Raw genomic sequence first — 14,399 nt, 5'->3', positions numbered from 1 at the left:
ACCATTACAAAAATGCACAAAACATCTTTATTTTTTGGGGAAAACAAAAATACATTCAAAATTTTTAATCACTCAAAGATGTGTGTAAACAAATTTATATTAAGGAAAAACAAGTTTGAAGGCGGTCTGTCAGCAGATCTCCAAATGCATCCCTGGCTGCTGTGTTCATTCTAAGGACCTGAAAGAGACTTTCTTAAGGAGCACTCAGGTAACTGTTTCATTCTTGTATGCAGTGGTGGCCTTAGTCACTCCGTCAGAGCCCTGCCTGTAAGGCTGCCTAGAACCTTGTCTTTGTCTCTTCCCACTAGGAGAAGGGGCAGAGAGAGCAGAGAGGAACCATGCTTCCTAAAGCAGTGCAGGGCAGCCATGCTGGCACACTCAAAGCAACAAGGTGTTGTCGCAGGGTGAGATTTCAACTGGCCTTTGTATTTTTCTACAATTTTAATTTTGTTTTAATTTCTCAACAATGAACATGCATATTTATATAGTCTGAAAAGATAGGAAGCTGTCATCTTCGGGGGAGACCCACCTTGAGGAAAAGGAGCACAAGAACTGGAAGTTCAGAGCTGGACACGGTGCTATACTTCTGTAATCTGAGCAGATGGGGAGCTAGGGTGTGCACAGAGACCCTTCTCAAAACACCAATAAATAAGAAAACGAAGTAAAAAGGAGTTAGAGGCTCACTACTAAGGACAGAAAGAAACATGCCATTTATTCGTCACACAGAAAGTAGCATAGCTTTTACCAAGAAGAGGTATTAAGAATCCACATTGACTCTTGCCCCATGCCCAAAGCAGCAGTCAGTTAGGATCAGGAATGAAGCAGAGTCAGAACTGAGGCAGGTTCATTATGCAGACCCGACAGTGTACCTGGACAGACAAGCGGAAGCTTTCAAGCTCCCGACCTGTGCACCACGTTAAAAATACTCTATGTTCAGTAGCCTTAGCTTACGTAATAGAACTCCTTTATTTTAAACTGTAATTTTTATAACTGACTTATAACAACACTTTATACTGTATAACTGTACAAAAATATTTCCTCCAAGTTATTTTCAATTTTTTAAAAAACTTTCTGAAATTTTTATTAAAAACTAAGACACACACACTGGCTCAGGCTCACACACTTATGATTGCCATCTTCATCACTGCCTTCCCCTGTGTTCTGTTCTACGGTGATCTTGAGAGGGCAGTAACATGCACAGAAACGCCAGCCCCCATAGCCACCCTTCCTCTGAAGTACCTTGGGAAGGACTTCCCTGCAGCCACATGGGAGTTAACGCCTCAGCAGTGCACTCTGAGCAGGTAGTATGTAATGAACAGAAAACAGTGGCCTGCATCCGCCATTCTGTGCACAGCTGCATGCGTGTAGTCATGCAGCGGCAGCACAGGTGGTCTGTTGTCACCATGACCATGAGTGATCTGGCTATAGGAATCCTTCAGCTCCACTGTAGACTTATGGGCTTACTGTCATATGCCATTTATCTCAGTGAAACATCAATGATGTGGCACATGACGGATGACAAATAGCAACTGTCATCAGAACAGAAAGCAATCTGCAGGTTCTGTTGTTCTTGCAGGCCAGGAGGCTCAGCAAGAGAACCTCTGGGGTTCTTTCAGTCTGGGCATTTCAGCCCAGTCTTGTAAAGGTCCTGCTGTGGCAGACCATAGCAGATGGGGATAAAGGGGACACAGGTCTCCAGAACTGGAGAAGCTGGGTGGTGCTAAGAGGTATATGCTTTGGCTCATAGGATGCTTTCTTTAGCACTTTCCCTGGGTCTTCGTGGAGTTAATCCACAAACAAAATGTTAGCTAAGTTCAATCATGAGGACACAGCAGAAACCAAGGGAGCTGGATGCAGTAGCTTACTGCTGTAATCCTGCCACGGAGGAGCCTGAGGCAGGAGGGCCTTGAGTTAAAAGGTCAGCCTGGCCTGCAATGTGAGTACCTGTCTCAGAAAAATCAAACAAAACAAGGTAGAAGAAAGCAAGAATGACTGGAGGTATAGCAAGTCTGGATCGGAGTCCCAGTACTCCAAACAGGGAGGAGGGGGTGCCTTCCTTTAGTCTGCAGCGATTCAGAAAGCACAGGCTTCAAAATTAACCATTAGCAACAAAGTATGTGTAGTCCTATCTGAGCGGTACTCTGTGGTTGATGACGCTGGAGTCCAAAGCAGTGTACATGGAGAATGCCCATCACTGCCCGGCATGGGAAGACAGCCCTCAAACTCGCTCTGGATAGTCTTTCTTTCTTGTTGAAACAGGGCCTCAGGCTCACAGATCTGCCTGCCTCTGCCTCCCGAGTGCTGGGATCAAGATGTGTCGGCTCTCCCCGAACTTTCTTTGATTTTGAGACAAGGTCTACTATTGCTCAGGTTGGCCTTGAGCTCACTGTGTAGCTGAGGGAAGAACTCTTGATCTTGCCTCTACCTCCTAAGAGCTGGGATTAAAGTTTCATGCCTCCTCAAGTTAGGTCTGGATATTCTTATCATTATTTAACAGTTACTTTTTTATGCTTAATATCAGAACACTTAAGACTTATAAGTTATCCATTAGGCTATGATGTTAAATGTGTTTTACTTAATGGAACAAAGCAAACAAACTGAGTCCATCAATGTTAACAGACAGATGGTACTTGGGTGGAGTCTGAAGACACGAAAGAGAAGTGCGGATGAGAAATTTAAAGGCCCAGTGCTTTTCCTATTAGTAAACTCCACACTGAAACCTGCAAGGACAGACAGAAATCGAGACAGCAGCAAACGGACCCGGGGTGGGGTGGGGACATGTTCAGCCATTGTGTGTGTCCCGCAGTGGGAAGAGCTGTGTCACAGCCCCATGGAGCAGAGCAGGGAAAAGAATGGAGGCAGAGTGAGGCTTCCTGTGACTCTGACTTGGCTTTCTGACGCTAGTCTTTAAAAGAAGGAAAAGGCAACAAAATTTACACCCGGTCCGCCAGCATTAAGGAACCCAGTCACTGGGAGGCTAGAATCACAGAAGCCACAGCTCTAGGTTTGGAAGGCAGTGGATGAGCGGTTCTTAACTGTCCTAACGCTGCAAACCCTTAAAACAGTTCCTCTCATTGTGGTGACCCCCAGCCATAAAATTATTTCGTTGCTACTTCGTAACTGTAGTTTTGCTACTGGAATGAATCATATAAATATCTGATATGCACAGATCTGATATCTGACCTCTGTGAAAGAGCCAAGACCCCCAGGTTGAGAACCACTGTGGTAGACGCCTGCGAGTAAATACAGAGGGTAGTAAGCAGCCTGTCCTCGTTCTCAGCCACATAATTCCCAGGGCCAAGGAAGTTTTCAGCCAGACCTTTCCCAATGAAGCAACACTACCCACGTGAGTAAACAGTCCTGAGAGCCAGGGTGGAACTCGGGCCACAGTGGGGAGCAGTGCAATGACTCAAACCGTCACAGCTCTCAGACTCAGCATGAACCGGATTACACATGCTTCTACAACCACACAGAAGTGAAAAAGAAAAATCACTGGGAAGTCTGTTGAACCTTGAGGACTTCGTGCTAAGTGAAGCAAGGCAATTATGAAGGGATAAATACTTTATGATTCACTTAGGAGGCAAACAGTCAAGAGAGAAGAGGCAGTAGCGAGTGAGGCTGACTATTCACAAGGCACGGAATTTCACTTTGGATACGGATGGCAGTGATGGATGCTCTGGAGCACTGCCAGTGTGCTCAGTTCCACCGACCTGGACATGCAAGAACTGGTGCGAGTGGTGGCTCATGCCTATGATGCCAGAACTTGGAGGCTGAGGTGGAAGGGTCAGTAGTTCAGAGCTAGCCTGGGCTACATAGTAAAACCTTGTCAAAAACAAAACCCTCAAACCAAAAAATAAAAGTTATCCTGCTACATTTTATGTTACATATATTTTACCACAATAAATAAAAAGTCACCAAAATTAGAAGTTGCTGAGGCAGTCACTATAGAACCAAAAGAACTGAGTGTGTGCATGTGTGTGTGTGTGTGTGTGTGTGTGTGTGTGTGTGTGTGAGATGGGGGTTAAAAAAACCAAGAGATAAGTACATAGCTGGAGGCTGATGTCTAGGTTGAGTTCCATAAAAGGATGACCAAGATTTGTTTTGTTTTGGGACAGGGTCTCACAGTATAGACCACACTGACCTTGGAACTGGAGGCCCCTCCTTCCTCTGCCTCCTAAGGTTGGTGTTACAGGTCTGCATGCACAGCACAGCCAGTAAGGAGAGCCCCTTTGAAGGACGCCCTCAGCCTCCACGAGGACTCCAGGTTTCCCAGCACGATGAAGTGATGCTGGTTGGCTTTGCCCACCCGTTACTCATAATAGACAAAGGCGAAGTCCCAGAAACCACTTCTGTTTGGGAAGGTTTTCTTTTGCTCTAGGCTTCGGTGGTTAATGTGCTTCACAAATTTCAGAGTTTCTCTGTCTCTGTAGACCAATGCCAAAGAATTGTTTTCTGGATTTACTATGAGCAGCTGCAACGGGAAACACGAGATGTCAGAAAGCAGAGCTCATTCTCAGCCCTGCAGCCATTCACGCTCACTTTCCACGGCGAATATTTAAGCCGGGGGTGCGGAGTCTTTCAAAGATCCTTCGTTAGGAGATGAGCTTTTCTCCGTCAAGACATTTTCCAGCAGGCTCTGACTCACTAGCAACACTCAGAAAAGAGGAAAATTTGGCCTAATGCGTTTGTTCCCAACTGCCTAGAAAAATTAGTGGGCAGAAGCCTCTTAACCCACAGGTTCTCAGTAAGGTGGAACAATGCTTGGTGATTTTTCTTCCAAAGCCGAGTATGTCCTTGTAAAATTAGAGCCACTGCAAGGCAGGCCAGCGTGAATTTATCAGCTAAGAGCACTCACTGAGGTTTCTTGCCAGGCATGGTGGCTCACACCTGCAATCTCAGCACTTGCTAGGTGGAGGCAGGTGTGGAAGTATGAGGCCAGCCTGGGTGAGATAGTGAGTTCTAGGCTGGCCTGGGCCATATAGTGAGACCTTGTGTCAAAAAAGCCAAAATCAAACCATTAGGTAAATAAATTACCAGGTGTTTTAAGAAAAGAACTTTTTCAAGCTAGGAAAGGGAACTAGTTATGAGAAGGGAGACTCTTACCTCTTCATCTTCACCCTTGGCAATGTAGGAAGTAAAGCCGCCATATTCTGGCTCCCAGCCTGACAAGGGAAAGACAAACAGCACTGAGCTCACCCTGGACAGCAAGGGCTCTGGGACGTCTGTACTGGCATTTAGCATCTGCTGCTGTGGATTCCCTTTCCTTTAAACGCCTCATTCCCCAGACAGCTGAACTTGGAACACAGGCTTACTTACTAACATTGAATGAGAAAATTAAAGGAATTAAATGTTAGATACACTGATAAGGGCAATTATAATGAAAAAAATATAGACCCCGCTGTTGTGGTGGAGAGCTAGGGAAATAATCAGGTATGGTCTACCTTTCCATCCCCAGACAAGAGTCTGATTTGGAGACACAAACTCATGATCCCCGGCATCCTCTAGAACTGTGCGAGCGTGCCCACAGGAAAGTGCTTATGGTTGGGTCAGCTGGAGGGAGGCCCCCTGGAAGCCTGCCTGGACTAGGAGACAATTGATTGCCTTGCCCCTTCCTACCTTCACAGCCACAGTAGAGAAACAGGTCCAGGGCAAATTCAGTCTTGCTGTTGTCGTGGACTAACGTGTAGTGACCAGGCTTCCAATGCCTCAGCTCCCCCTGGCACATGGGAACACCCGACTCTAAGAAAACACAAGACAACACCCAGCACATTATTTACAACTTTAACACGCATGCTTGACTGCAGGGAATACTGATTAGGGATGACAGAACAGCATGTGGGAAGCATCCCACAGCCCCTCAGCTGCAGGCCGCCGTAAAGTCTCGTCAGCAATCAGCTCTCACTCTCTCTCCTCTCTGGTCTCTAGTGTGGTCTCTCCACTCTCATCTGAAGCCTCCAGTGGCAGCTTGCAGGGGCTCCCCCTCTCCCCTACCTCCATTCCCTGAAGGCCTCACCTTTTAGGACCCAGTTTAGCTCTTTCCTGCCAATCCAGTCAGCTGTTGCTTTTAGCCTACCTCCATTCCTTCACCAGCTGCAGATACCTAGAAACCCTTCCCACCAGCCCCTGCCCGTGGCCACACCCTTGCCACTACACACCTTGTCTTTGTCACAGTCTCTTCTTTCTCCCCGGCAAGCCCTGCAGCAGCCTGCTTGCAGAGACCCTTCCTCTCACCCTGTCTCCATTCACTAAAGACTCCAACTCTTGGTACAGACCCAGGGTCCTTCTAGCCCTTTCATCCTGTCTCTCCAGACTTATTCTCTGTCCTACTGCATCCTACTTGAAAGATCCCTCATCCCACCACACCTCCAACTCTCTGGGGACCCTGACTCTTACTGCGGAGAGCACCCCTAGCTCTTTCCCACAGCTCCTCTCATCCTTTCATCCCAGCCCATCTCTAGTCCTCTCTGTGTGTTTATTTGGGACTGAATGGTTGTGGGACCAGGTGGGACAGAAACTTACATCTACAAACCATACTTTCCTAAGATCCAGAGAGGGCAACAGAAATCAAGAAATAGAATACCCATCCAACAAATACAAGACCAGATATCAACACCTAGAATCACCTCATTAACTACAGATGCCAAGACACCAGCACAAAACGTTAACATGGAGAGCCGAGACAAAGTGCCTGTACTGGAACCCCGGAACCCTGCTACAGTAGGCCCTGGGAGATACAGTGCAGCTGAAGTACAGGGCAAGGGCTTCAAGACAGCAGTTATAAATACGTCCAAAGACCTTAAAGAGGACTTAAATATTTTAATGAAGTCTGAGAAAACAAAATCAATGGAGTAAAATAATGAAAACTGTTCAAGACATGAAAGTTAAAATAGAATCACTACAGAAAACCTGATCTCGGGCTGGAGAAGTGACTCAGCCGTGAAAAACTAGGCTCCCAACCAAAATACAAGAAAATTCAATGTGACAAACTGGAAATGGAAAATTTAGAAACTCAAACAAAACCCTCAGAGATAAACCTCACCAATAGAGTACAAGAAATGGAAGACTCTCTCAGGCCCCCGAAACAAGGTAAAAGAAATGGATACCTCAGTCAAAGAAAATGTTAAATCTAAAAATAAAAACAAGCAAAAAAAAAAAAAATCCAAGTACAAAACAACCAAAAAATCTGGGATATTATGAAAAGATCTTATCTAAAAATCTAAAATAATAAGAACAGAGGAAGGAGAAGAAACCCATGACAAAGGTATAGAAAATGTTTGCAACAAAATAGAAAAAAATTCTTTAGAAGGAAATGCCTATAACGGTATAAGAAACATATAGAAAACCAAATAAACAGGACTGGAAAAATTTCACATCACACATAGTAATCAAAACACTAAATGTACAAAGAAAAACTATTAAGAACTTCAAGAGAAAAGACCAAGCAACACATAAGGGCAGCCCCATTAGAATAACACCTGACTTGTCAATGGAGACTAAAAGCTAGACGGGCCTGAATGGATGTTTTACAAACTCTTAGAGACCACAGATGCCAATCCAGATTACTTTACCCAGCAAAGCTATCAATCACCATAAATGGATAAAATAAAATATTCCACAATAAAACTAAATTTAAGCAGTACCTGGCTACCACAGAAGGTACCAGAAGGAAAACTTCAGTCTGAAGAGGTTAATCACATACAAGAAAACAAGGAATAAACAATCCCAGACCAGTCAATCAAAGGGAGGGGGGACCCAGACCATGACAAATCAGTAACAGGAATCAATAAACACTGCTTATGGGTAACTCTTAATATCAGTGGTCTCTATTACCCAATAAAAGACCCAGACTAACAAAATGGATGGGAAAACAGGATACACCCTTTTGCTGCAGTCAAGAAACACAACACACCACCAAGGACAGACGTTACCTTAGGGCAAAGGGGTGGAAAAAGGTATTTTAAGCAAATAGACTAAAGAAGAAAGCAGGTATAGCCATTTAACATCTAACAAAAGAGACTTCAAAACAAAATTGATCTGAAAAGAGCAGGAAGGACACCAGAAACTCAAAGGAAAAATCCAAAAAGAGGAAGTTTATTTATGCACCAAACACAAGGGCACCCAAGTTCATAAAAAAAATTATTACAGGTAAAATCATATATTGATCCTCACACAGTGATAGTGTGAGACTTCAATACCCCACCCATTATTACCAATAGACAGGTCATCCAGACAAAAATTAGATATAGAAATACTAGAGTTAAATAACATTATTAAATGGACCCAGCATATATATACAGAATATTTCACCTAAACACAAAAGAATACACCTTCTTAGCAGCTCATGGAACTTCCTCCAAAATAGGCCATATACATGGAAACAAAGTAAATCTCAAGAGATATAAGAAAATGAAAATGCCCCCCTGCATCCCATCTGACCACTGTGGATTAAAGCTGAATATCAACAATAGAAAGGGACTGGAAAGATGGCTTAGTGATTAAGAGCACTGACTGCTCTTCCAGAGCTCCTGAGTTCAGTTCCCAGCAACCACATGGTGGCTCACAACCATCTATAGTGGGATCCGATGCCCTCTTCTGGCATAAAGTTGTAATGCCAATAGAGCACTCATACATAAAATAAATAAATAATCTTTAAAAAACCCAAAAATCTACTTAGACCTTGCTTTGTAGACCAGGCTGGCCTCTCTCTGCCTTCTGAGTGCTCAGAAGAAAGGCATGTGACACCACACCTGGCTGCCTAATTCTTTTTATGAGGCCACAATTACCCTGACACCCAAGCCACACAAAGACCCAACAAAGAGAATCCCTTCTGAACAGAGATGAAAAATTACTAATAAAATACTTGTAAACTAGATCCAAAAATACATAAAAAAGATTCTCTATCATGATCAAGTAGGTTTCATCCCAGAGATGCAGGGATGGTTCAACATATGTAAATTGATAAATGTAATTTACCATATAGACAGACTGCAAGACAAAAACCACATGACCATCCCATCAGATGCAGAAAGTACCTTGGACAAACTCCCCTTTATGACAGCAGTTAGACAGAGACATTAGGGATTCAAGGGACATACATCAACACAATAAAGGCAATTTACAGCAGACCCAGTCAACATCAACCTAGAGAGAAACTCAAAGCATTTTCACTAAAATCAGGAACTAGACAAGGATGTCCACTCTCTCCACATCTATTCAATACAGTACTTGGAGTCTTAGCTAGAGCAGTAAGACAACTAAATGAGAGACCAAGGGCATACAAATAGGAAAAGAAGCCAAAGTATCTTTATTTGCAGATGATATGACTGTATACATAAGTGAGCCTAAAAACTGCAACAGGAAACTACTACAGGTGATAAACACCTTCAGCAAAGTAGCAGGACACAAAATTAACACACAAAAATCAGCAGTCCCTACATACAAATGACATCAGGGAAACTACCTTTCACAATAGCCTTAAAATATCCTGGGAAAACTCTAACCAAGGAAGTGAAGGACTTTTAAAATAAAAACTTTAAGACATTGAAGAAGATATCAGAAGATGAAAAGATCTCCCAGCCTCCTGGACCAGTAGGATTAATAGAGTAAAAACGGGCCATCCTACCAAAAGCAATCTACAGATTCAATGCAATACCACTATAATTCCAACACAATTCTCCACAGAATGGAAAGGGCAATTTTCAGCTTCATACAGAGACACAAAAAACTCAGGATAGCTATTATAATCCTAAATGATAAGAGACCTACCGGAAATGTCACTATCCCCAATCTCAAATTGTACTACAGAGCTATAGTTATTAAAAAAACAAAACCAACCAACCAAACAAACAAACAAAACAAACAAACAAGAAAGGAGCCTGGTATTAGTATGAAAACAGACAAGTTTGATTATTATGTTAGGATGTATTAGGATAATGAGTCCTAATGATACTGCAGTCATTTTACTGTTGTGTTCCTTTAGCAGATACTGCTATTCCCATATATCAGTGCCTTGCTCAGTCATCGTCACAGAAGCTTCTTCTTAAAGTAGATGGGACTAAGAGACTAAGGTTTTGGAACGCTTAGTCCTAAGTGGGATGTTTTCATCACACCCTCCCTCAGGGCCCAGGGAGCTATGCAGAAGAGAAGCTGGGACTATTGCTAAGAGCCAACGGGGATGGATGCCACCACGCACACAAAAAACAATGGCCCTAAGTGACTCCTCCAGACACAACAGGACTGAAGCACAGATGAATTCAGAGACCGTGGCACTGCGTACACAGCACTGTAGTGAGGTTGTGACAAGGACTGACCATGACCGAGCAGCCTTGGGTGAGAGTGGGACACGGAAAAGGTTCTCTGAGGAAGTGCCCCTCACTGTTCAGATCTGAATGAGAAAAGAAATGTAGAAAGAACATTTCCAGGAGAACAGCTAGTACACTTCCTTGGAGTCAGAATGGAGAATGGTAGCAGTGGGGGAGAGGAGGACCACTGATGGCAGTAAACACAGGATGCTGTGTAAGCCTTTAGCATTGTTTGATGGTTGTTTTCTGTGTATAGATTTGACCTCTGCCATCTCCTTAGAAGAACTCAGGATCCAGAGTGACAGTGATGTTCAGGAAGCGTCTGTTACACAGCTAGGAATAAATCACTTGACTGAGGAACGGTAAACAAAGGCGAGTCCTAACGCCAGCTTACCTTTCTTTGCTTCGTCTTCCTGTGGTTCCAGGTCTGCCTGTTCACCACTCTCTGGACTGTGGCTGCCAACAGCTGCCTGATTATTCTCAGGCGCTGAGGGGCTTTGGCTAGTCCCTTCTTCGGTGCCATCAGCAGCACAGCCTGCTTCCCCCTCTCCTTTGTCCTCAACCTCATCATCCTCTGATGGAGCCAAGAAGTGGAGCTTCAGGCCGGTGAAGTTGGAGAGCAGCAAGAACAGGGCCTCGGAGCGAAACAATCCCATGCACTCCTTCAGTATGTCAGGGAGATTACTTTCTTCCGCTTTCTCATAAAACCTGAAAAGCAGCAATGGCAAGCTCCTCAGCCCCACACGTGAGATCGCTCATGCAATCAAAGCTGGTCATTAGCTTTGAGCTTCTCCCTAAATGATGGCACAACTTCTGAGCATGGTGAGACTCTGCTAGGGCCTGCTGCAGCATGTCCTGGGGAACTCAATGCTAAGGCAAGTGTCCTATTGGAGATGAGCTATGCAGACGGAAGAGGGGGCACTGAATACAGATCTGTGACGGTGACCTCTACCTTTTGTTTGGGGGACCACGGCTACTCCATTCCACATCTCCTTTCTCCAAGGCTTCACAGACCTTGGCAAATTTCTCAGGCTGGAAAATAAGCAAACAAAGAAGTTAGCAGCTCTTCCTGTAATCCTCATTTCTCTAGCTCTGCACAGTATCAGCTGGCTGATTCCTAAGAGGTCCATTTGAATATTTCCTCTTATATACAAGATCTTTGGGGTAGCTTGAGTTAAGAGAGCTAAGTGTCATCAGGCTATTCCATTAAGTGTTTGTAAATTTATTATTAAAGATTTTGAGCGAGGTGGTGGTGGCACACACCTTTAATCCCAGCACTCAGGAAACAGAGGCAGACAGATCTCTGTGAGTTCAAAGCCACCCTGGGCTACATGAAATTGATTCAGTCTAAAAGAGAACCAGAGCCAGGCGGTGGTGGCTCACATCTTTAATCCCAGCACTAGGGAGGTGGAGACAGCATATGGCTGGGCAGAGAGAGGAATGCAAGGTGGGAGAAGACAGGAGCTCATGGCATTCTGAGGATTCCTGGGCACAGGATTGTTCATTTGCTCTGAGGATTCGGTAGAGGTAAGAACTAGTGGCTGGCTGCTCTGCTTCTCTGATCTTTTAGTATTTACCCCTATATCTGACTCAGGGCTTTTATTATTAAGACCAATTAGAATTCACACTACAGTGTATGTGTGTGCATGTGCATGCATGCACATGAACCAATATAGTCCTGGCTGGGCAGGAGAGATGGTTCAATGATTAAAAGTGCTTATTACGAAGGACCCCCCCCACCTTCAGTTCCAGGGGATCTGATGCCCTCTTCTGGCCTCCTTGAGCACCAACATGCATGTGTGCATACATACATGGCAATAAAACAAAATAATAAACAAACAAACAAAACTTAAAAATGTATGTTGTGTCCTGGGGATGTCACATACCCATACCTGACAGCAAGACTTATTACTGTAATTTGTACATTTGATTTGAAGAGAATTACATAAACATTTGAACAAGAAGGAAAACAACTCTCGGTTGGTTTTAGCAGGATGACACCTCAACAACACACACAGAACAGGCTATGGCGGCATACCTTAAGAAACTCCTTCAGGAGGATTTCAGACCTTTCCTCAAATTCTTCTTGGATTTGCATTTGATAATCCGTTTCCAGATAAGCAGGGTTGATCCACTCATACAAAATTTCATGCTTATAAAAAAGCAGCAGACACACGAGATCCATTAATATCTATAGCTTCTGTGCTTACATCATTCCATAGTCCCCACTCTTTACGTTTCTCCTAGCAAGCCCAAAGTACTAGCAAACTTGGAAAAATCGACCTAAGAAAAGTGAAAGTTCAAAGTGCAGTTTCAGCACTGAAAAGATCTAACTTTAGATCAAAAAACAGGTTTGCTACCATATACAAGGCCCTTGGCTTAATTTCTAGTACTGCAAAAATACATCAGCTCACATGGTCCCCATAATAGTGAAATCAGAAAAACAACTAAGGTGCTGTAGTGCATAAAAGAAGAATCCCAATCACTTATGCTTACATCTTGTGGGATATGAGGGTTTCGAGGGATCAGGGGCTCAAAGTAGGTGGGAGGCCTGGTTAACGGAGGACCATGAAACCAGCCACTTATGGATAAACGTGATGCTTCTTCAGACAGGACTTCAGACACCTGCAAGAGCAAGACCAGCAGCAAGCACATCAACACCAAGGATGGAGAGTGAAGACAATCTAAGGACATGAGCTAGGTATGCAAACAACCCAGTGAGATAGGAAGTCCAGCAGGAAGTGGACCGACAAGCCTAGAGGGTGGGTAAAAATCCTTGACCCTTAGTGCACTACTGAATCGTCTTACAATATTTACCTGGTGAAAGGATACTGGAGATACTTCAAAGAAAACCAGTTTGTTCCACGAAGGGATAAGAGACTTGACAATCTGCTTTGGCTGCAAGTGTTCTGCATCAGAAGAGAAGACATCCGTAAATGGGTTCATCATCATTACTACTGTCAGGCTGCCTCATCCTGCTCTTGACATTCTCAGATACTCCTGTTACCTGTTTTAAACTTGCTAGTCTGCTAAGTGACATGAGCTTCTATTATTGCTGAAAGCTGGATTAGCGTCTCCTTTTCCTAGAGCCAAGCTATGGTGAGACACTCTAAAACCTAAGCTCTTGTCAGACAGGCTGCTGTTCACAGGCACACCAGGACACAGAACAAGATCTACTTCTCATCTTAATCAGCTTTGTCTCTGGAACAGGTATTTGAAATATAATTTCAAGAGGTCATTGTTAGGGCCAGCATTAGTTCCACCTGTGCCAGTCACTGTGACAAATACGTGGTTTCTTTTTTCTTTTTGGTTTTGTTTGCTTGTTTGTTTTTCAGACAGGTTTCTCTGTGTAACTTGCTTTGTAGACCAGGGTAGCCTCAAACTCACAGGGATCTGTCTGCTTCTCCCTCCCCGAGTGTTGGGTGGATTAAAGGCGTGCGCCACTACTGCCCAGCTAAATACATGGTTTCTACTCCTTTAACACACTATATATCAGAATGGTGATCCGAGGCAACGGTTGGAATTCAGGAGTGGCTACTGAAGGCGGTAAATGTGCATTTTACCATCAGTGTCGTAAAGGTCCAGGGTGCCCCCCAAGTTCCTGTCCCAGGAAGGAACCAGGTACAGAATGAAGGCAATCCGGCGCCCCTCCAGCTCATCGTCATGGCATAGTAGAGCATCTGCAATCATTTAAAGCATAATTTAGATCACTGCACAGAGTAGCTGTTGTCTGTTTCTGTATCCAATCAGTTCCTCTGACTGTATTAACTCCAGCTTTAACTGTCTTGCAGTTTCTTTTTTTTTTTTTTGTTTTTTTTTTGTTTTGGTTTTTCGAGACAAGGTTTCTCTGTGACTTTGGAGACTGTCCTGGCACTAGCTCTGTAGACCAGGCTGGTCTCGAACTCACAGAGATCCACCTGCCTCTGCCTCCCGAGTGCTGGGATTAAAGGCGTGCGCCACCATCGCCGGCTTGTCTTGCAGTTTTAAAATGAAACTTCTTCTCTTTTGTAAATGCAGCAATAAAACCCATCCAATATAGAAAGCTTTAAACACAACGACTACAGACAGATCTACAATATAGTTACTAACACCTTTTCC

General features: G+C 44.1%; 1 protein-coding gene across 3 annotated transcripts in view; it reads right to left on the bottom strand.

The window, feature by feature from the left end:
• The window catches only part of Ogfod1 (2-oxoglutarate and iron dependent oxygenase domain containing 1), a 36,069-nt gene that overhangs the window by 9,592 nt on the left and 12,078 nt on the right, over positions 1-14,399 (bottom strand). The window contains exons 5-13 of one of the 3 annotated variants that reach the window (XR_007592000.1): positions 13,865-13,981; positions 13,119-13,210; positions 12,798-12,926; positions 12,340-12,453; positions 11,254-11,333; positions 10,696-11,009; positions 5,617-5,739; positions 5,104-5,162; positions 4,142-4,471 (exon numbers count right to left, since the gene is read on the bottom strand). Coding sequence is in view for 2 of the 3 variants with exons in the window: in XM_050143815.1 (XP_049999772.1) it covers positions 4,310-4,471; positions 5,104-5,162; positions 5,617-5,739; positions 10,696-11,009; positions 11,254-11,333; positions 12,340-12,453; positions 12,798-12,926; positions 13,119-13,210; positions 13,865-13,981 (1,190 nt within the window). In the remaining variant the exon portion in view is untranslated. Of the gene's footprint in view, positions 1-8; positions 4,472-5,103; positions 5,163-5,616; positions 5,740-10,695; positions 11,010-11,253; positions 11,334-12,339; positions 12,454-12,797; positions 12,927-13,118; positions 13,211-13,864; positions 13,982-14,399 lie in introns of those variants that run through there. The other 2 variants (XM_050143815.1, XM_050143816.1) reach the window with 2 other exon arrangements.

This window comes from Alexandromys fortis, unplaced genomic scaffold, assembly GCF_014885135.2.
Source record: "Alexandromys fortis isolate MF-2015 unplaced genomic scaffold, M_Fortis_MF-2015_v1.1 scaffold_1, whole genome shotgun sequence".
Lineage (NCBI taxonomy): Eukaryota > Metazoa > Chordata > Mammalia > Rodentia > Cricetidae > Alexandromys > Alexandromys fortis.
Note: the sequence above shows the minus strand (reverse complement) of the source record. Positions and strands in the feature narration are given on the sequence as shown.